Consider the following 23,277-nt stretch of genomic DNA (forward strand, 5'->3'; position numbering starts at 1 on the left):
CAATTGAGGACAGCCATGCATACTGGTAAATAGGGTATGGATGGCTGTCACAGTCCAAGTCATAAAACAGTGTTACAGGACGTCAAGATCGGGGCATCAGAGCCTTCAACAACTGGCACCACATAACTGGAAGTTGACAGTTCTATTCTGTCAAGAATTCAATCCAAACCACAAAGCCCTCCTATGATTTACATAAAAGTACTGGAAATGTATTTAGAGACAAGAGAGCAGCTTTTATGGGAAGAAACCTCAATGTGTTATAAGGGGTACTGTGGTACACACTTTCTCCGTATAAAGTGGCCATGGACTCTCCAGCAGAGGTGGTTACTGAAGATGAATATCACAGATGAGGCAGGGAACATACAGATATCCTGGTAGAGATTAAAATGTCACAAAGGCAGAGGCTGTGTAAGAAATGCACTTGAAAATCTATAAAATGATAAATAAAGAGTTTTTTATTTAAATAGATTGCATTCACTTGACCAAATCCTTCACATACTTCCAGCCTTCGGCCGTGTAATCACACGCTTTGGTTGGGGCTGCAGAGAGAGCAGACACAGACTTCTGTACACCTAGAAATAAAACAGATTATTAAAAAGGGACGTATCTGCACTGAGACATTGAGGAGAAAGTAAAATCATTAACTAGAGCAACGTCTGATTTAGGACTCATTCACACGACCGTGGTTTGGCTCCACATGCGGACCCATTCACTTCAATGGGGCTGCAAAAGATGCGGATAGCACTCAGTGTGCTGTCCACATCCGTTGCTACCTTCCATGGCCCAGCAAAAATGATAAGTAATGTCCTATTATTGTCCATTTTGCGGACAAGAATAGGCATTTCTATAAAAGGCTGTGCATTCCACAAATTGCGTAAGGCACACGGGCAGCATACGCGGTTTGCGGATCCGCAATTTGCGGACTGCAAAACACGGCACGGTCGCGTGAACAAGCCCTTATTCTCATACATTATAATTAGAGATGAGCGAATCGACTTCCGAAGTCGATTCGCATAAAACTTCGTTCTAATACTGTACGGAGCAGGAGCTCCCTGCAGTATTAGAATGTATTGGCTCCGATGAGCCGAAGTTATTATTTTGCAAAGTCGCAATAACTTCATAAATAAATTTTTACTGTAAAAACCATTTCCTGGACTCTGGTTCGGTTCCAAGGTACAGTATAAATTAATTTCTGAAATTATGCGAAGTCTCACGAGACTTCGCGAAGTAAAAAGTTTGGCTCATCGGAGCCAATACATTCTAATACTGTACAGAGCTCCTGCTCCCTACAGTATTAGAACGAAGATTTATTCAAATTGACTTTGGATGTTTAATCCGAAGTCGATTCGCTCATCTCTAATTATAATGCTATACATGGGCTGCAACATGGCTTCCAATGGATCCGCTTTGCTGTATACGTCATAAGAATTTTACTGTCAAAACGACCAAACGCAATCAAAGAGGTCCATCTAGCTTGTAATCAGAAGGGAAGCAATGCACACTGTCAGACGTCACACAATTGCCAAACATTGCTCCAAGCAGAGGCCGTGACACAGATGTGAACACAACCTAAACAGATTGTACACACCAGGTCTGACCTGCCTTTGGAAAGCAATATTCTGTTTAGGCTGTATAATCACACGTCAAAACATAGAAACCGGCCAAGTGCATGCAGCCATTTCTTTTTTAACTTCACTAGAAATGTCCTATTATTGTCTGCAAAACGGACAAGAATAGGACATGTTCTATCATTTTGCGGGGCCGCAGAACGGACATGAAGAAGCAGACCACATGGGGTGCTGTCCACATCTTTTGTGACCCCATTGAGTCCGCATCAGATACGCAAAAAATGTGAACAGATGCGGACTGAACATACGGTCATGTGCATGAGGCCTTGTAGATTTGTATCTAGGAAGTTATGCTTCTTCTGAAACAGAAGCAGCTTTTCTATCTGGAGGCACCCTCTACTTCTCAGTTGTCCTTATGCTGGTAGGCGAAGACTAGCTGCTACCTCGTCACCCATACACTGCACACACGGAGAAGAGATCTTGCTCTCCTATCTGTGTAGCAGAACCTTAGGGCTTGTTTACACGACCGTGCCGTCTTTTGCGGTCTGCAAATTGCGGATCGCCAAACATGGATGCCGCCCGTGTGCCTTCTGCAATTTGCGGAACGGAAGGCCCTTCATAAAAATGCCTATTCTTATCCGCAAAACAGACAAGAATAGGACATGACTTATAATTTTTGCGGGGCCACGGAACGGAGTCAGACAGCACACGGAGTGCTATCCGCATGTTTTGCAGCCCCATTGAAGTGAATGTGTCCGCACCTGAGCCGCAAAAAATGTGGCTCGGATGCGGAACCAAACCACGGTCGTGTGAATGAGCCCTTAGAAGCAGCCGCATGGGGGATATTATACAGCAGCACTGGGGTGAGACAGTAAAATGTACTGGAACCAGCAGTATATCTGTCTGTGTGTCTCCCTATATCTGCCACGCCTTCCTTCTTCTCTCCATAGAATTCTAGAGACAACAGCTGTAACCTGATCCCTCAGAGCAGCTGAAGATCTGTCTGATCTCTGACACAGTCAGTGTTCGGTCAGTGATTGAGCCAAAACCAGGTGATGCTCTAAAAACAGAACAGGTGGAAATCTTTCCAGTACACCTGATCTGTTTTGTAGCCTTCACTCCTGGTTTTGGCTCACAATCAATGATGACAATCACTGATCAAACACAGATGTGTGAATAAGGTTTAAGAATGGTTTTATCAGTGAATTGAGAGCGAGTGATCAGTGCATTAGGTAGGCGGAGGAATAGAGGGATCTGGGGAGTGGAGAAAGAGGCATTTTCCCCTAATAACATATTACAAAGTTTCTTATTTTCATTTGTACTAATGATTCATGCAACGTTTGTTAAAACGACAGTGCCCATTTGTAAAGGTTTGTAAGCTCCACTGCAATTTATTGAAGAAACACCCTTAGCATGGTGCATTTGTACTGACAACTGCGCTGAATGGTGGAAGCAGTTCTAACGATGGCAAAATACTCACCCCAGTTCCAGGACTCACAGATGGAGAAATCCAACTTTGGGGTAGATGGAAGCTGCAAGGGAAAATAAATGCATTATTTTATAAAAATCAGGGCATTTGTGTGCCATTTTACATTGCTAAATGATACATATAATAGCCAGATAGCAGTAGGCCTTAGGAATTTTTTTTGGGCTATTCCCATCTGGACATTTACATTTGAAAAGTAGTATCTTGACAAAGGCAAAATTAAAGGTGGTTTGTCACCAGGAAATTCACTGTTAAACCAGACATAATGTCTTATTGGGCTAGCTCAGCCAATTGCAATGATACATTTCCCTTCTGTAGCGTTTGTGGACAAAAAAAAAAAAAAAAAAAAGAGATAGTCATAAAAAGGACCCAGATAGTCATAAAAAGGACCCAGAGAGGTGAGGGAATAACCTCTATGGTAACAAAACAAATTGCAGAAGGCAAAAATGTTTACCCTTGTTTCACTCTGTGAACAATATATGCCAATATAAAATACCGTAACTTAACAAAATTCCCTAAAAAACTCCAAGGGTTAAACAACCAGCTCAAATTATTGTGCTATGGCTTCAACATAGCTCTGCAAGCTGTCAGCAGCAAGGTAACAACCAGCAAGTGCATAACTAAAGAGACCAAATGAACATACCGAAAGCCACCAGCGAAACAACTAATAATACACTGCTGTGAATGTGTGCCTGCAAGTCACATAGTAAGTACAAAGCACACAAAAAGGGCCGTAATTTAATGCAGTTGGGGGTATTTTATAATTATTAATGTTTTTAGCCACAATAATGGCATAAAAGTGTCGCAAATTATGGAGCATGCCATATGTACGCAATAATTTGAAACTTTTTAAGCTTCATCACTTTTCTAAAGTGGCGAGAAAAGGTGGGATGGGCAGGGCTTAGCCCGACCTGCCAGATTTACTATAACTTATGGCAGAAACTGGCTTAAAGGGGTATTCCCATCTTAGACAATGGGGGCATATCGCTAGGATATGCCCCTATTGACTGATAGGTGCGGGTCCCACCGCTGGGACCCGCACCTATATCGAGAACGGAGCAGGGAGTGCTGTGGCTGGAGGACCCCAGATTTCCCGGGGTCCGTCCACCACCAAGCGCTAATCCCCTCCTCTCCCATAGAAATGAATGGGAGCAGGCCAAGCATGCGCCCTATAAAAATAAATGGAGGGCGGCTGCGCATGCACAGTGAGCTCTCCTTCAGTTTCGGGGCTCTGTTCTAGATATAGGTGTGGGTCCCACCGCTGGGACCCGCACCTATAAGACAATGGGGGCATATCCTAGAGATATGCCCCCATTGTCTGAGATGAGAAAACCCCTTTAAGTTACAGCTGAAGAATAGACTTCAGTTTCTGGCGCACTGACTGCCAGAGATATGAATAATTTACATCTGCCTCTTAATAAATTAGGCGTAAGTTTAGGAGGAAAAGAAAAATGGCAGCACTGCTGGGGTGCCAAGTTATAACCACAATTTATTTAATATAAAAGTAGAAACAAAGTCATCGGGTCTTAGTTTAGCTATGCGTTTCACCAACGCTTTGTCGGCTTCTTCAGACTGCCCCAGAGGAGTGGCCAACAACATAATTTAAACAGAAAAACAGGAAATGACATCAGATTGACAAGTTTGGTCCATAGATACATTCATAAATAAAAACTAAATGAAACATTGTGCAAATATATTATACAGTACTCACAAAAAGTTTGTGATATTTGGCTTTTGGGTGAAATATGGAAAACGTAAAAAGTTGACTACAGCGATATTCATGATATAGCATTAAAGTAGGGCATTCAAGTAGAAGCATGCAATGGTGATCTCCTCATCTCAAACACAGTGGTTTGTATACCCTCACAAAAAATATCAATGTCTCAGTAACTTGTCATGTGGCCTTGAGCATCAATTACACCTCGACAACGACGTCGCATGCTGTTCCCAAGCCGACTTATTGTCTGCTGAGGCATGGTATCCCACTCTTCTTGCTCATATCATTGAGGTTCTGGCGCACAGAGTTATGAGCCTTCACACGGCGACTCAGCTAATCTCCTAGGTTTTCAATGAGATTCAGGTCTGGAAAAAGTGCAGGTCACTCCATTTGAGGTACCCCAGTCTCCAGCAGCCATTCCCAAATGATGCGACCTTGATGAGCTGGCAGTGGCTCATTGTTGTCCATGAAGATGAAATTAGGCCTGTGGTGTTCATGCTGAGGCACAATCACTGGATTAATGATGTTATTCAAGTAGTATGGGCTTGTCACTGTACCATTCACAAAGTGTAGGGCAGTTCTGTACTGACTAGAAACACCTGCCCACACTGTAACACCACCACCACCACCAAAGGCTCGTCTGGTGACAACCGAGGCTGACGCACAGTGCTCTCCTTGACGTGTCCAATATCGTTGGTGGCAATCATATCTGCTCACCATGAATCCACTTTCATCAGTGAACAGCACTGAGGCCCGCTGGTCCCTTGTCCAGCGTAGATGCTCCCTGGCCCATGCAAGATGATTACGCCTGTGCTTGGTGGTGTGGTCAGGTACCCTTGCAGATCATCTAACACGCAGACCACGTTGATGTAAATGGTTTCGAATGGTCCGACATGACACTTGGGTGCCCCTCACCTCACTTAAATGTGCCTAGAGTTGTGTGGCATTCATCATCCAGTTCCGCAGGGTATTGTTCACAATGAAGCGGTCATCAGTGTGGGATGTGACTAAAGGACGTCCACTTCTATGCCTTTATATGACTCTTCTAGTCTCTCTGTATCTCTGCTGATGACACACTGTCACAATTAAAGCTCATTGGCCACTTCCATCTGATAACATCCTGCATGAAGCCTCGCAATAGCGAGGTACTGTTGGATCAATTGTTAGGTGTCGCCGTGGACTCATGATGTCAAAAGGTGGTATTATAGGGCTGTTTGAATACCAATTATAATTGAACCAGGAAATTTATTAGGCGATTCATGGATCAAACAACTGTTGTAAATTTTTCTGTTAAGCTCCTTGTTAGAGAACAGCAAGTGGTGGAAAAAGCATTGAAACACTGAACAGTTGGACATGTGCATTCAAAAGTTTAGAGACGGTCACATTAAGTTCTCCTGTAAAGGTTAGAGTGCATTTTAGGTTCATCCTGAAATTTCACCCACAATCTTTTTGTGAGTAATGTATATAGGCAAATATATAATATATATTTTAATAAAATTAGACTTTAAAGTGCAGCAATATACTGTTTCGGTGACAAATGAGAGTTAAATTAAATAAATCAATCAAGGTTGCTGGCATAAAATCAGTATTTGTAAAAGAAAATTCTGTTAAAAGAGGTATTTATTCATCTATAACAAGTACTTGTGGTAGGGAGACTGAATACTAATTTTTAATGTGCTCTATGATTTCATTGAACCTTCAGGTACTAGGGTCTGTAGGTGAAATATCCAGTAGGATTCTTTCCTTACTAATTGTTGGAATCTACTTTTAGTATTTGGAGGAATCCAGTCAATGATTTTGAGTTTTAGAACAGATATATTGTGATTATGCTGTGTGTCAAAATGTCTAGAGACACTGTGGTGGTGTTTTTTGTTACTAATCAATGTTTTTTAAATCTGGTTCTCATATACTGGGTTATTGCAGGGACACTCCAAAAGATAGATGACAAAAAGGTGAGCCACAGTCCAAGTGCATTTTTATTTTAAAGGGAGTCTGTCACCACTATATGACCATATACAGCACTTACATGGCGCTGTAGCACACCTATACAGGATTCTAATGGTATCTTTGTTATTTTCTTTAGATGTCCAGAAGCAGGAAAAACGACGTTTATTTCATATGCAAAGGAGCACTCGCAAGTGCCAAGGGGCGGCGTTCAGTGTGTAGGTGCCCAGGCTGCTCTGCCTTCTTTTCACTTTACTCCTCCCCAGTCTCTGCCTTTGCCCGCCATCCTATTCCCTTGTATCATCCCTAGGTCCGGCCGAGATCCCACAAGGGAATAGGATGGCGGGCAAAGGAAGAGGCTGGGGGAGGAGTAACGGTTAAAAAGGCAGAGCAGCCTGGGCACCTACACACTGAACGCCGCCCCTGGGCACTTGAGAGTGCTCATTTGCATATAAAATAAACGTCGTTTTTTTTCTGCTTCTGGACGTCTAAAGAAAATAACAAAAAGGTACCATTAGAATCATGTATAGGTGTGCTACAGCGCCATGTAAGTGCTGTATATGGTCATATAGTGGTGACAGACTCCCTTTAAAATTACCCCCTGTGATATGTGAAGTAAAATCTGATTGTCCAGAGGCAATATTCCGGCAGCATAAACATTTGACATGTTCACATTGGTAATTTCCGATGGTACCCTGAGGATCTGTGAGCATGCTTAGTTTTTGTTTTTTGAAAAATTCACCATACTCTGTGCCAAGATATTTTTTAGGGTTTAATTTCTTCTGTATGTGATGTTTGGTTTCTTTGGTAATATCTTTTTTTCAGAATAGGTTCATTTAGTAAAATGTTCCAGTTTTTTGTAAAGATATTTTTCTATTTCGTTATGAGCAGTATTATAGGTGGTAATAAAATTGTATTTGAAATTGAGCTTCATTTTTATTGGTTGTTTTTTACTCCCCGTACTCCCGACAGTCATTTTGAGTTAGGAGGCGACAAGTTATTTTGTATGCTGTGGATAGAATTTGTTATTGGTATTTCTTCTCTTTAAGCCTTTTTTGTAGGACTCTGGCTTGTTTGAGGAAATCTTCAGTTGTGGTACAATTTATCCTTATGCTGCGGTATTGTCCTTATGGGATATTCTTCAGCCATTTGTGTGACGTCTAGGAAAACAAATTCCATCTCTAGAAAAATTTGCCCCAGGAGTAGCGGTTCAATTCTTTTTATTTACCCTCTAAATGATGAGCAAATCATCTATGTACCTTTTATAATACACAATGAACAGAGAAAAACAACGGGTTGTTGTTCGAACCGGCCCATAAAGAGATTGGTGTAACTTGGTGCCCATTGCACAGCCCCTTATCTTTTGGTATAGAGTGTAACTGAATGAAAAAAAAACATTATTGCAAAGAATGAATTCAATTCCTTTGAGAAGAAAATGAATCTGTTCAATGTCGAGTCTGTTGTAACTGATTTGAGTTTCTTCTACTGCTTTTAGTCCCAATTGGTGTGAGATATTAGAATATAGCGAGGTAACATCTAGTGTGAAAAAGGAATAACCAGCCGTTAACTGTATGGTTTGTAGTTCAGCTATTAATTGTGTGGAGTCTTTTAGTTATGTAGGCAATTCTAGAACATACAGTGGATATAAAAAGTCTACACACCCCTGTTAAAATGTCAGGTTTCTGTGATGTAAGAAAAATGAGACAGATAAATCATTTCAGAACTTTTTCCACCTTTAATGTGACCTATAAACTGTACCACTGAATTGAAAAACAAACTGAAATCTTTTAGGTAGAGGGAAGAAAAAAAATATATAAAAATAAAATAATATGGTTGCATAAGTGTGCACACCTTTAAACTAACCTTTTGATTTTATTACAGTACTCACTCTTTTTGGGTATGAGTCTGAGTCTATCAGCATGGCACATTTTGAGTAGGGTTGTTGCAAGTATTGAAATTTCGATACCCAAGCAATACTTTTGTCCCGGTATCGATACGAAACCAGGATTTCCATTCGATACCGGGCTGCGCAGTCTAGTATCACAGAACATGAGCGCGCTGCTGTCATGTTCCCTCAGCAGCACAGAGGAGAAGGAAGCGGGCTCTCCCTCCCCCTGTGCAGCGCTGCCAATAAAGAGAGAGGGGCGGGCGCACTGCGCCACCAATGATAGGAGGACTTTTCATGGGTCTGGAGTTTAAGTAGCAGGCTACATAGAACGGCGCCAAGGGATCTCCCTGCACTTACTACATAGAGGAACGCCCAGGAGAGAAGCTGATGTCACCTCCCCATTGCTCCGATAGTAGTAATTAGCATACGGAGCAGGAGACTGTAACTGGGCCACAGCGAGCGAACGGAGCAGTGTCCAGGAATATTAGTAAGTTGAGGGAGATCCCTGGTGGGGGGGGGGGTGGGGAGAATAGTTGTGGAATAGTTATTAAATAAAAAATAAAAATAAAAATAAAAACACAAACACACACACCAGAATATTAAAGCATAAATCACCCCCTTTCCCAATTTTACATATAAAAATATATAGATACCCAAAACTGACAAATCAGGAAAGCGTGTAATATAGAATCACACATTTTTATTGAACATACACTTGTTTAAAACATTTATAGAAATCCATATACATTAGCAGCATTAGTCACACAGGAATAATATCCACAGATCTGTCACTTATAATACGGTCTCCCGTGGAGCTCTCCGCCTCCATCCACCCTTGAGGATAAAATAAAAACAGAAATGTCAGTCCTGTGTCCCAGAACACGGACAATTACTTGCGCTGCTGGTTCCGATGTAGTGTGGTGGGCAGGAGTATGAATTGATTTTATTGTGACATGCCTGTGATCTACCATTGTTTGTGAGTAGAATAAAACCTTTTTTTAATAACAACGTAGAGGGTACTTCACTATATGCCAGTCATTTAATCCTACAGAGGAGGTTTCAGAGGAGGATTGAACCCCTTGAGAGAGGAGGACGGAGGCTAAATACCCTGATTCTTTCACCTGTGCAGCGTTCGACTGGATCTTAAGCAGCGCGGTTTCACACCCTTGAGGATGGTCATACTGGACTCTGCTGTAACCAATACCTTCCCCATGTGGTTTGCTTCACTCTGTCTTCGCTCCACCTGTGTGTATGAGTAATGTGAGTGGTTTGGTGTCCGGACACTGATGGAACCGGAAGTGATTTGGTGCGTTCCAAGCTGGAAAACACCGCACTTCCGGTTCTCGATTTGGGCGTCTGTTTGGTCTCATGTGTCTCTAATTGACCCAATTCTCAGACTATATATGATCAGTGTACACACACCACTAGTATCCCTTAAGAAAGCGACCGCGAAACACGTGTCGGGATCCAGGACTGTCTTGGTCTGTATATTTTCTACTGCATTTCTCTCCTGTATGTGATTTGTATTTTGTGGCACTATGCACTTTATATATTGATTGAGGGCTGTGATTTATTTTTACTCATAGCCTGGGAGACTTATTGCCAGTTATATGTATTATAAGAGACAGATCTGTGGATATTATTCCTGTGTGACTAATGCTGCTAATGTATATGGATTTCTATAAATGTTTTAAACAAGTGTATGTTCAATAAAAATTTGTGATTCTATATTACATGCTGTCCTGATTTGTCAGTTTTGGGTATCTAATTGAAGCTATTAAGGACATAATATTTTATGTGGTGAACGCCGAAACAGAAAAAATTAAAATAAAAACTGTGCGATTCGCCATTTTTTTTTAAAATGCGGAATGCATGTGGCTTTTTTGGTGTTTTATTTTTTTCACGTGGTATCGAATGGTATAGAGTATCGCAATACTTTTTTATGGTATCGAAATCGAATCAAAAATTTGGTATCGTGACACTTTTCTTTGCAAAAACAATCTGTCAGATTGCGAGGGCATCTCCTGTGCACAGCCCTCTTCAGATCACCCCACAGATTTTCAATCGGATTCAGGTCTGGGCTCTGGCTTGGCCATTCCAAAACTTTAATCTTCTTCTGGTGAAGCCATTCCTTTGTTGATTTGGATGTATGCTTTGGGTCGTTGTCATGCTGAAAGATGAAGTTCCTCTTCATGTTCAGCTTTCTAGCAGAAGCCTGAAGGTTTTGTGCCAATATTGACTGGTATTTGGAACTGTTCATAATTCCCTCTAGCTTAACTAAGGCCCCAGTTCCAGCTGAAGAAAAACAGCCCCTTGGCATAATGCTGCCACCACCATGCTTCACTGTGGGTATGGTGTTCTTTTGGTGATGTGCAGTGTTGTTTTTGCGCCAAACATATCTTTTGGAATTATGGCCAAAAAGTTCAACCTTGGTTTTATCAGACCATAACACCTTTTCCCACATGCTTTTGGGAGACTTCAGATGTGTTTTGCAAAATGTAGCCTGGCTTGGATGTTTTTCTTCGTAAGAAAAGGCTTTCGTCTTGCCACTCTACCCCATAGCCCAGACATATGAAGAATACGGGAGATTGTTGTCACATGTACCACACAGCTAGTACTTGGCAGATATTCCTGCAGATCCTTTAATGTTGCTGTAGGCCTCTTGGTAGCCTCCCAGACCAGTTTTCTTTTTTTCAATTTTGGAGGGACGTCCAGTTCTTCTGTTGTGCCATGTTTTCTCCACTTGATGATGACTGTCTTCACTGTGTTCCATGGTATATCTAATGCCTTGGAAATTCTTTTGTACCCTTCTCCTGACTGATACCTTTTAACAATGAGATCCCTCTGATGCTTTGGAAGCTCTCTGTGGACCATGGCTTTTGCTGTGGGATGCGACTAAGAAAATTTCAGGAAAGACAAACTAGAGCAGCTGAACTTTATTTGTGGTTAATCAGAGGCACTTTAAATGATGGCAGGTTTATGCTGACTCCTATTTAACAGGATTTTGAATGCGATTGCTTTATTCTGAACACAACTACATCCCCAGTTATAAGAGGGTGTGCATACTTATGCAACCACATTATTTAAGTTTTTTAGGTTTTCTTCCCTCCACCTAAAAGGTTTCAATTTGTTTTTCAATTGAGTTGTACAGTTTATAGGTCACATTAAAAGATGGAAAAAGTTCTGAAATGATTTATCTTTGTCTCATTTTTTTACAGCACAGAAACCTGACATTTTAACAGGGGTGTGTAGACTTTTTATATCCACTGCATTCTTGCACAGATCTATGTAGGGAGATAAATGTGATGTGATGGGCCCTATCCCTAAGATGATGGGTCTGCCAGGTGGTTGTTGTAGGCATTTGTGTATTTTTGGTAAGTAATAGGAGTTTGTTTGATAGTGAGAAATTCTGGGATAGAAGGATAAGCCACAACCTAATTATTTTATTTCACTATTATTGGATAGATTGAATATTTTTATGTGCTCATTTTGTTTTTCTTGTGGCTGTTGGTTTGCAGATTGTAAATGATCATCTCTAGCGGTTTTCCTCCCCTAAACCCTCTAGATGTTTTCTTTTTGTGGCTTTGTTTGTGAGGGGGGGGGGCATGGTAAAGTTGTGGTGCAATTGTTGCTGGGTAGAGGACTGATAATGGTGGGGTTTGTGTCGGATTGGCAGTGAGGGCAGTGCATGACGGTAGTCTAAAAAAGTAGTCATGGAAAGATTAGAAGAGAATCAAAGTTCTGCTTTGGTATGGATGGAACTGACGAGTTAAGAGAGAGATCTGGTTTAAAAAAAATGATATCATTAATGAGGTCTATCAATACACCAGATATGTTTGGAGGCAGGGGTGGACCCTAGAGGAAACTTCCCAGGGGGCCGCCCGAGCCCTCCTCATGGCCGCCCGAGCCCTCCTCATGGCCGCCAGCTATGGTAAGTAATGATTTGACATTCCTCTCCTGAATTAAACTGCCTTGCCATCCTAAAGCAACTGGAGTAGGAGGACAGAACATGACAGCCGGCGCTGGCCACTTCAGAGGGGAAGATTTCGGGAAGGCATTTTGTGCTGCTGGGGCGGTATTTTTTAATGCACTGAGGTATTTGGCTGTACAGGGGTGGTATAATGTGCCTCAATACAGTATAGCTGCCCCCCCCCCCCACCACTTTGGCTCTCTTTTGTCAATTTGGACCCGACTACAAAATGGCGGCCACTTAGTTTTTTTTTCCAGGACCACTATGAGTTTCCAATCCGCCCCTCTTTGAAGGTGGGGAGAGAGTCCCTGTTTGTCCAGATTCCTATTGTGCTGTTCTGTATGGTAGGTCTGAAAGAACCAGTAATGGATAATGTGGAATTGCCCAAACAGGATACGAGACTGCTAGCAAGTTGGGATGCACGTTGTTTATGTTTGTATTTGCGATTGGTAATGATCTGATTATTTGAGGAGAAGTATGTTGGTTTCTGTTTTTTTGTTGAAGTGCTCTCTTATGTCTATAGTGGCGGGATTGGGAGTCAATGGGTGAACTAATTTGTCCATGTGATTCTGAGATTTCTGATTGGATTTGTTTATTTGCGAATTGGATTTCTGATTGTTGACAAAATCTTTTTCAGCTTTATTGGTGACCAGATCTAACTCAAATTTCTCTAATATCTGGAAGATGGAGAGATTCAATTTCTGGAAGTCAATGTAACTATTATATTGTGTTAGTTATGTTGTGATTTCATGTTTTTCAATATTACAGATCGCTGAAACAGTGATCTCTCTCTCCTTTTATGTATTCATTTGTCGATAAGGACAAAGGAACATTGAATTAAATATATGTCCCATTCTTTGGTAAAAAGAGATCATTATCAGGGAAAGAGGATTCTTAAACCCCTAAGTATGATCTGTTCCTCAAGTACATCTGGAGGAACAGAACATCCATTGTATGATGTACTTCTATTTTGCGTGCATCTTCAAGTACAAGAAAAAGATCGGTCATTCCTTTAAGTTCATCTAAAGGGATTGTTTCCATGCGAGTTATTTTGATTAGTCGAATTGTCTGTGCAACAAGATGGGCAGGTTTCTTGCCGGTTAGTAAGGTAATCCATGATATGAAGTAAAGGGGATAGACGATAAATCCGTTCGCTAGGTGCGCTGCTGGTCCTCCAGAAATTCAGGATTACGCTTACCGGTAATCGTTTTTCCACGAGCCCATGACAGCACCCTTGAGAGACCACCTCCATCCAGGACAGGAACTTTTTTGGAGAGCTCTTAAGGAGGGGCTCTGCCCCTATACCACCAGTTACTTGCGAAAACTTGTCCTAAAACGATTAGTAAGTGTAATCCTGAATTTCCCTTACACCCATGACAGCACCCTTGAGAGAAGACTAAAATAGTAACTAGCTTAGGGGGACGACTACTGCCTGCAAGACCTTTCTGCCGAAAGATAGACGGTCCTTAGAGTCTAAATCAGACTTGTAGTGTCGAAAAAAAAGTACACAGAGACTTCCAGGTAGCAGCCCTGCAAATTTGTTCTAGAGATGCATCAGCCATCTCTGCCCAGGAAGTAGAAATGGATCTGGTTGAGTGAGCACCAAATCCCAAAGGTGGAGGTTCACCTGCTGAGGAATAGGCTAAAGCGATAGCCCCCACTATCCATCTGGCTGTAGTTCTAGAAGAAACTTTATTACCTTTGTTTCTTCCACCAAACTGTACAGTCTAGACTAGAGGATTTCCTCCACTGACCAGTCACTTTTGGATAGTCAGATAGGAATCTTTTAACGTCTAGACAATGGAGCCTCCTCTTTCTCGTTCTTTGGGGATTGACACAAGGATGGAAGAACAATGTTTTGGGATCTATGAAACAGGGAGACCACTTTAGGTAAAAAAAGAAGGATCTGGTTTAATGAGCACTCTGTCCTCCAGGATGTTAGTATAAGGAGGACAGGATGAAAAAGGGAGAAATCTCACCCACTCGTCTCGCTGAGGTGATGGCCACCAGAAAAGCAGTTTTAATGTTTTAATAGACAAATCCTGCAGAGGCTCGAAAGGAGGCTCCATCATTCTAGACAAAACTAGATTAAGATCCCACAGGGGAACAGAAGATCTAATCACAGGCTTAATCCTACTGAACGCTTTAAAGAACCTCCTAATCCAAGGATGATTGGCAATAGAGAAATCAAAGAAAGCACTATAGGCAGAAACCTGAACCTTAAGGCTAAGTTCAGACGGGCGTTACGGATTTGTTCAGGATGCGTCCCGGGTGTACTGCGGCAAACCCGCGCGAGTAGGTACCCAATTGCAGTCAGTTTTGACTGCGATTGCCTTCCGTTGTTCAGTTTTTATCGCGCGGGTGCAATGCATTTTGCACGCGCGTGATAAAAAACTGACTGTGGTACCCAGACCCGAACTTCTTCACTGAAGTTCAGGTTTGGGATTGGTGCTGTGTAGATATTATTTTCCCTTATAACATTGTTATAAGGGAAAATAATACAGTGAATAGACTGTCACCTAGCAACAGTGCGTGAAAATCGCACCGCATCCGCACTTGATTGCGGATGCTTGCGATTTTCACTCAGCCCCATTCACTTCTATGGGGCCTGCGTTGCGTGAAAAACGCACAATATAGAGCATGCTGCAATTTTCACGCAACGCATAAGTGATGCGTGAAAATCACCGCTCATGTGCACAGCCCCATAGAAATGAATGGGTCCAGATTCAGTGCAGGTGCAATGCGTTCACCTCACGCATTGCACCCGCGCGGAAATCTCGCCCGTGTGAACTCAGGCTAAGGGTTCTAAGTCTTAGGTTCCTATCAAGACCATTCTGTAAAAAAATCCAGAATTTTGGATATAGGAAGGGAAGTCAAAGGATCTACTGGGACCTTAGAAAAGTTTAAGAAGGTCTTCCATACTCTGAGGTAAATAGTAGAGGAATTACACGCCGGATCCGGAAAAACGCAAGTGAACTGAAAGCATTTGAAGACGGATCCGTCTTCAAAATGCGTTCAGTGTTACTATGGCAGCCAGGACGCTATTAAAGTCCTGGCTGCCATAGTAGTAGTGGGGAGCGGGGGAGCAGTATACTTACAGTCCGTGTGGCTCCCGGGGCGCTCCAGAATGACGTCAGGGCGCCCCATGCGCATGGATGACGTGATCCATGCGACACGTCATCCATGAGCGTGGGGCGCCCTGACGCCACTTTGGAGCGCCCCGGGAGCCGCACGGACGGTAAGTATACTGCTCCCCCGCTCCCCACTACACTTTACCATGGCTGCCAGGACTTTAGCGTCTTGGCAGCCATGGTAACCATTCAGAAAAAGCTAAACGTCATATCCGGCAATGCGCCGAAACGACGTTTAGCTTAAGGCCGGATCCGGATCAATGCCTTTCAATGGGCATTAATTCCGGATCCGGCCTTGGGGCAAGTGTTCAGGATTTTTGGCCGGAGCAAAAAGCGCAGCATGCTGCGGTATTTTCTCCGGCCAAAAAACGTTCCGGTCCGGAACTGAAGACATCCTGATGCATCCTGAACGGATTTCTCTCCATTCAGAATGCATTAGGATAAAACTGATCAGGATTCTTCCGGTATAGAGCCCCGACGACGGAACTCTATGCCGGAAGAAAAGAACGCAAGTGTGAAAGAGCCCTTACTTCTTTCCTACATGATAAAAGGGTAGATATAACTTCCTTAGATAGACCCCCTACTCTCTAGGATTTCCCCTTCAAATACCAGGCTGTTAGATGAAGATTTCTCACTTCTGGATGGAAGACAGGACCCTGAAACAGATCCTGCCTGTCCGGAAGAATCCAGGGATCTGCAAGAGATAGCTTCCTCAGTGAACCACGTTCTCCTTGGCCAGAAAGGAGCAATTAGAATGAGCCTTGTCTGTTCCTGCCTCAGCTTCTGTAATACCCTCGGAAGAAGTCTTAGAGGAGGAAAGGCATACAGAAGCTGATTTGGCCATGGAAGAGAGAAGGTGTCTATCCTTGATGGTGGGCACTGTGTATGGCAGCGCCGGGTGGGCGCCGTGTATGGCAGCAGTGGTCTTATGTTTAGTGTATGATGTTGGATAAAGGTAAAATTGTCTACATTTATTTCTGCATGGGAGACTAGCAATGGTTTCCCTGCAGAAATATCAGCCTCATAACGTTATGTGGGCCTATGCATTATATATGTGAATTACCGCAAAATTTGTACTCCTCCTCGGCTAAAAATACTCCTCAAAATTGTTAAGAGGAGTATTTTTACTCTTCTGGAAAAAATGTAGTGCAACCTCTGATCCCCTCCTCATTGGTGGCAGACACCGTTCCGATCGGAGCCCGAATCGGTTACCATGGAGGTCATTTCCCTGCTACGGTGTGTACTATGCACAGGGCAGCAGGGAGACTGTAAAGTCTTATTCACCCTAATAGAGATCTATCAGGGTGAATAGCACAAGGGATTAAAAGATCCCAGGTTCTAGCCCCCAAGGCTACTTTCACACTGGCATTTTGGCTTTCCGTTTGAGATCCGTTCAGGGCTGTCACAAGCGGTCCAAAACAGATCAGTTTTGCCCTAATGCATTCTGAATGGAAAAGGATCCGCTCAGGATGCATCAGTTTGCCTCCGATCCGTCTCCATTCTGCTTTGGAAGCGGACACCAAAACGCTGCTTGCAGCATTTTGGTGTCTGTCTGACGAAACTGAGCCAAACGGATCCATTCTGACACACAATGTAAGTCAATGGGGACGGATCCGTTTTCATAGCTGAACCCGGACATCCCTCCATTTTCACCCTGGCAGCCCCCCTGACATGAGCATCAGAGCAGTTCATGATCCGATGCTCTCCTTTGCCCTGCGCTAAATTGCACAGGGCAAGGGCATTTTTAGGAGTTCCGGTGACGTACCGGGGTTCTCCATGGGGCTGACAGGAACCCCGGTGACGTCACAGGCACTGATGGACGGGATTTAGCTCTGCCCTAGACAGTAAAACGGCTAGGGCAGAGCTAAAGCCCGCCCCTCAGAGCCGGTGACGTCACTGAACACTGCCGGCAGTGTGTTATTGAAAACAAAAAAGCCCGTGCCCTGCGCGATTTAGCTCAGGGCACGGGAGCGCATCGGAGCATGAGATGCTCCGATGCTAGCCTCAGGGGGGCTGCCTGGGTGAATAAAAAGGGTATGTCCGGGTTCAGCTCTGAACCCGGACAACCCCTTTAAGTACTCCCTTTTCCAGTTTTACAAATGAAATATATAAACAATAAATAAACAAACATTACATATTGCCACAGCTGAAAAAGTCCAAACTATTAAAATATAAAAAATATCTCCTATGCGGTGAACACCATAACTGCGCGATTTGCCTTTTTTTTTTGTCACCTTGTCCCCCCCAAAAATAGGATAGGACTGTTTGATTATGGGCCGGACGTTCCAGAAAATGTGGAATGCACGTGGCTTTTTTGGTGTTTTATTTTTTTCGCGTGGTATCGAGTATTGCAATATTTTTTTTATGGTATCGAAATCGAATCAAAATTTTGGTATCATGACAACCCTACTAGTGTTGAGCGAACTTCTGTTTTAAGTTCGGCGTCTAAAGTTCGGCTTCCGGTTAGCGGAGAATGCCAATATGGATTCCGAATTCCGTTGTGGTCCGTGGTAGCGGAATCAATAATCGGCCATTATTGATTCTGCTACCACGGACCACAACGTAATTCGGAATCCATATCGGGATCCTCCGCTAACCGGAAGCCGAACTTTAGACGCCGAACTTAAAACAGAAGTTCGCTCAACACTAAACCCTACTAGTTTCACATCTGCAGGAAACAGCCTGGCAGAATTCATCAGATTTGGCACATGCCCACCGGCCAGACGATCACTAGCTGGGGTCTTATACCATTTATTCAGGTCAGTGGAGGGAGCTCGTCACTACAGCTCTGTCCCCATTGACTTCTATATACCCTATAAGGACACCAGGACATGGGCTATCTTCATAGAAAACCCTTTTAAAGGGGTTGGCCAATTTCTAAAAATATTTGCGAATAGTGGCTAACCTATTTATTGTCTGGCATAGATCTGTATGCCCCATTGTATCTCTCCCCCACTAGACCCTATCTGTGGGCGTGTAAAGATCAGCACTCTTCAGGATGCAAGATGGTGGCTGGGACGTCATTCACCCACTTTGTCGTTTTCTGTGCACGCGCTAAATAGTGAATTGACATGTACATCACAATCGTAGAAAAGGGTCAGCACAGAAAGCGGTGACATGGGTCAATCACCGCCCCCATCTTACATTTTGAGGAGTGGTGATAACGTAGACCACCAATGGGGCAAGATATGATGGGACATGCAGATGTATGTCAGGCAACAAATAGGAGATAGAAGCCATTAGGAAATATTTTTTGAAATTGGCCAACCCCTTTAAGGCACCTTTATTTCACACATCCCCATAAATCTCAGACACAGAAGTTCAATTCTCTCATCTACCTGTACACCGAAGTAATCTGCCCACTGGTGTAGCGCAGGGGGTACAGCTGTGGAGGTCTTCTTCAGAACTTCCTGGCCTTGAGCACCACTTCCCAGCAGGCCATAGTCATAGGCCACATAGGCCGCCCCTCCGGCCACCAGTGCCTTTGTGGTAAACCTGGAATGAGGTGTAAAATGCATCAGTCCCAGAAAATCTGCCTAGTACAACTGCTAATCAATCATGAACGAATTTAAAGGGATCCTCCAGGACTACAAAAGATGGTTTGTTTCTATCAAAAACAGCGCCACACCTGTGCATGGGTTGTGTCTGGTATTGCAGTTCAGCTCAATTGAAGTGAATGGGGCTGAGCTGTAAGGTCAGACACATGTGGACATGGGTGGTGCTGTTTTTCGAAAAAATAAATAAATAAAAAAAAAGCAGCCATGTTTTTGTAGTCCTGGAGAACCCCTTTAATTACTGTTAACCCTGAAAACGCCAGAATTCCTGATAACCCAACAAAGCCATTAGAGCATTATATCCCCAATGCAAACACTAAGCGTAGCGGCAATCTGAGGAGAAAACCCCCGGTCCGGGTCACCAAATAGTTCAATAGAAGTATTCAAAAAGCTAGAGCAAAGAACGGTGTCACTCACTTCAGCAGCCTCCACACAGTAGGAGCCATGACTCTGTTCAACAAGGACACCCGTAACCTCGCAGCTTCCGGTCACGTGAGAAGGAGGCGCAATGCACGTCGGTACTTGTAGTTTTCTTTGACATTCTCCTAGCTGCGCCGTGAGGCTCTTACAGGGAGTGTATGGTAATGGCGGGTTGTTGGGGCTCAGTGAACGGGGCACGTTCTGTTACTGGCATATCTGGGCCAAACTTGGCTTATTGTTCAGCCATTTTTTTGCATTTACATTTGAAGCTGGTTTCGTTTTCACACAAAAACTTCACCTTTTTCGCCAAAGGTAGTTACCCAGTGACCCTGGTTTAGCAGACCAGGGAGGCTGGCACTGCAAGGAGAGCAGATACATGGTATAGCAGCTTTTTATGGTAGTCAGGGTTCTGTGCCCAAAATATTCTGCTGGTGCCCACAGAGGTCTGCAGATGCTGAAAGTCCAGTTTCCATGGTGATTAGTTATTTAGAAAGATTTCTGAGATATTGGAAGGAGTTTGCAAATGATTGGGGGCATTCATAGTAGAGGAAAGTCAGGAGAGGGCCTAAAGTAACCAATACATTGTAAAAATGTATATTTACACAAGTGTATAGATCCCTATGATGCTTTGAGTTTGTGTCTGTTGAACCCGTGGTTAGGGTCAGGGCCCAGGGGTGCACCTAGCCTTTTTGAAACGCCCCCCCCCCCCCCCCCATTCCAATTTCTTAATCTAACCCCTTTGCCACAATAAGAGCGCTCATTGCCCATGGCTCTTTTGGTTCCCTCTTGCCCCTGTCTGGTGCTGCCTAAGGCGATCGCCTCACCTGGCCTCATTGGTGGTGCACCCCTGGTTAGGGTTTGTGACACATGCAAGTAATATGGATGCAACCTGAACATGCCCATGTAAATAGCCCCTTAATAACATAAATCATTTTGTTAATTGGCCCGATTTGTACCCATTTGTAATTGACAACCACATAAGTGAATTCGTTATGAGAAGACATAATTCTAGTAGTCAGGAAAAATTACTTGCATAGCCTACTCTATGCTGCAGACCTTAGCCATGCCACCTTTTCAGGAATGGGAGGGCAAAGTGCACAGCCCATAGACTTAATGGGGTTGTGCAAGATATTCCAAAATCTCGGACATCCCCCAGAATAGTGAAAAGAAAACCATATGGTATACTCACCTCTGCTTGTTTTCAGACTGCTTACACACCATGTGACAGCTGCAGCCAATCACTGTCATCAGTGGTTGGCAATGACAGAAGCATATGTGGGTTAGACAGAGTTATCAGATATAATTTAGTAGATAGAAAAAGCCCTGTACCTCACATGAATCCAGATCTCCATTCTTTGCACAGCACAAGGAGCATGTCCTTTCTGCTGCAGCCCAGGGGTGTGTGTCTTTTCTCAGGGGCATGTCATTTTTGCTGCAGCAGTCTCTCTGTCATAGCTGGTGGCATTTCAAGAACGGAACTGAGTATGTGTGACCACCAGATACATTTTATTATTGAATAGCTCAGTGGCTATAAAAATGTTATTATTGCACGCAATTACAAAAGTATTCAAATAGAGGTGCTGGTTTTAAAAATGTAGAAGCTTGATAAGCATGTTTGAAGGTAGGGAAGTTGTGAATTGACCTGATATTCGGTTGTAGAGCATTCCAGAGAGCTGGTTCAGAAAAGTCTTGATGACAGGAGTTAGAGATACGAATTATGGAGGATGTTAGTCTTAGATCACTGGCAGAATGGACAAGTAGGATGGTAGATGGGAATGAGGGAGGAGATGTATGGAGTTGCAGCACTGTGGAGAGCTTTGTGGGTGAGGGTGATAGATTTGAACTGTATTCTGTAGTCGATGGGCAACCAATAAAGTGACTGGCACAGGCTAGTGGCATCAGTTTAGAGGGTGGACAGACAGATGAGCCTGGCTACAGCATTTAGGACACACTGAAGGGGGAGAGTTTAGTGAGAGGAAGACCAATTAGTAATGAATTACAGTAGTCATGATGAGAATGAATCAAAGCAACAAGAGTTTTGGCCATTTCCAAAAAGGGCAGATTCTGGAAATGTTCTTTAGGTGCAGGAGGCAAGAGCGTGCAAGTGATTGGATATGGGGAAAGATCCGAATAAAAAATGACCCCAAGAAAGCAGGCGTGCTGTCCATGATAGTTCTGCAGACCAAAATTAAAATATCAATTTTAGGTTGGTTAGTAGATAGGTGAAAGATAAGAATTTCCGTTTTTGAGAGGTTCAGTTTTAGATACAGAAGAGGACATAATGTTAGAGACAGCTGCCAGACAATTACTGCTGTTTTGTAGTAAAGCAGGGGTGATGTCAGGGGATGAAGTGTATAGTTGACATGGTACTGAAAGCCAGATCTACTGATAGTTTGTCCGTTGGGGTCTGTGTAGAGACAGAATAGTAGGGGACCTAGGACTGAACCCTGAGGAACCCCAACATGAAGAAGAAGAGGAGAAGTAGAGCCAGTGAATTATACACTAAAGGAGCAGCCAGAGTGATAGAAAGAGAACCAGGCGAGAGCAGTGTCCTTAACGCCTATTGAATGGAGTATGGAGAGGAGGAGTTTGTGGTCTACCGTATGAAACTCTGCAGAGAGATCCAGAAGAATAAGTAGAGAATAGTCGCCATTGCTTTTTGCTGTCAGGAGATCGTTAGACACTTCAGTAAGAGCAGTTTCTGTGGAGTGGAGAGGGCGAAATGCAGATTGTAAGGGGTCAAGAAGATAGCTTGCAGAAAGATAGCTTATTAAGCGAGAGTAGACAAGACGTTACAGGAGTTTACAGATGTTTTTTTTAGTAGTGGGGTTATTACAGAATGTTTGAAAGAGGACGGACAGATACCAGAAGAGAGAGGTTAAGTATCATAGTAAGGTGAGTAAAAACAGCTGGGGAGAGGGACTAAAGAAGGTGTGAGGGAATAGGATCACTGTTTTAGGTCAGTGGTTGAGAAGAAGAGAGAAGCCTGGAGACTTCTTCATCTGTTATAAGAGAGAAAGCATGTGGGAGGGAGGAGGATTGAAATTCGTTGGGTACTGGGAGAATTTTTGCTGCCGGATGTTACCAGTCTTGTCTCTGAAGTAAATGGCCGTGTCATCAGCGCAGAGGTCAGTAATGGGTACGTGAACTTTAGGGTTTAGAAGGGAATGAAAGTGTCAAAAAGTCGTATTGGGTTATTTGAGAGTGAGGAGATACTGTAAGAGAGGTGAAGTACGTAGTTCTGTTTGGCAATGTTAAGGGCTGAATTGTAGGTTTTAAGCATTAATTTATAATGGAGGAAGTCTGCTCATATTCATGATTTTCTCTATAAGCGTTTTGCACATCTGGAGAAAACGTGTTTCCAGTCTGTGCCAAGGTTGCCGTGTTCTGTATCAGGAGGGTTGGTATTGGAGCTGCCTCACCCAGGGTGGTTTTGAGGGTATGGTTGTAATGATTGGCAGCCAGGTCTGGACCGGAGAGGGAAGAGATTGGGGTAAGAGCTAACTGTAGGTGTCAATAAGTTGCTGGCAGTTAATGGTGTGTAGGTTTCTATCAGTGTGAAAAGTAGGAATGTTGTAAGAAGTCTTAGTACTAAAGGA

At 43.3% G+C, this 23,277-nt stretch overlaps 1 protein-coding gene across 1 annotated transcript; it reads right to left on the reverse strand.

Annotated features, from left to right (window-relative positions):
* Positions 1–434: 434 nt before the first annotated feature.
* MICOS13 (mitochondrial contact site and cristae organizing system subunit 13) lies at positions 435–19,779 on the reverse strand. The gene is made up of 4 exons (XM_040417491.1): positions 19,676–19,779; positions 19,043–19,199; positions 3,049–3,100; positions 435–572 (listed from the first exon to the last, which is right to left on the reverse strand). The coding sequence occupies exons 1-4, from the start codon at positions 19,702–19,704 to the stop codon at positions 475–477; spliced, it is 336 nt and encodes a 111-aa protein (XP_040273425.1). The 5' UTR covers positions 19,705–19,779; the 3' UTR covers positions 435–474.
* Positions 19,780–23,277: the final 3,498 nt, after the last annotated feature.

Source organism: Bufo bufo, chromosome 2 (assembly GCF_905171765.1).
Source record: "Bufo bufo chromosome 2, aBufBuf1.1, whole genome shotgun sequence".
NCBI lineage: Eukaryota > Metazoa > Chordata > Amphibia > Anura > Bufonidae > Bufo > Bufo bufo.

Excerpts from the sequence above, each read along its gene's own strand:
- MICOS13 (XM_040417491.1), bottom strand. The coding sequence starts at position 19,704 with ATGGCTCCTACTGTGTGGAGGCTGCTGAA. Across the intron at positions 3,101-19,042 it reads CAGATTACTTCGGTGTACAG|CTTCCATCTACCCCAAAGTT; the intron begins GTAGATGAGAGA and ends TTTCCCTTGCAG. Across the intron at positions 573-3,048 it reads CTGTGAGTCCTGGAACTGGG|GTGTACAGAAGTCTGTGTCT; the intron begins GTGAGTATTTTG and ends TTTTATTTCTAG.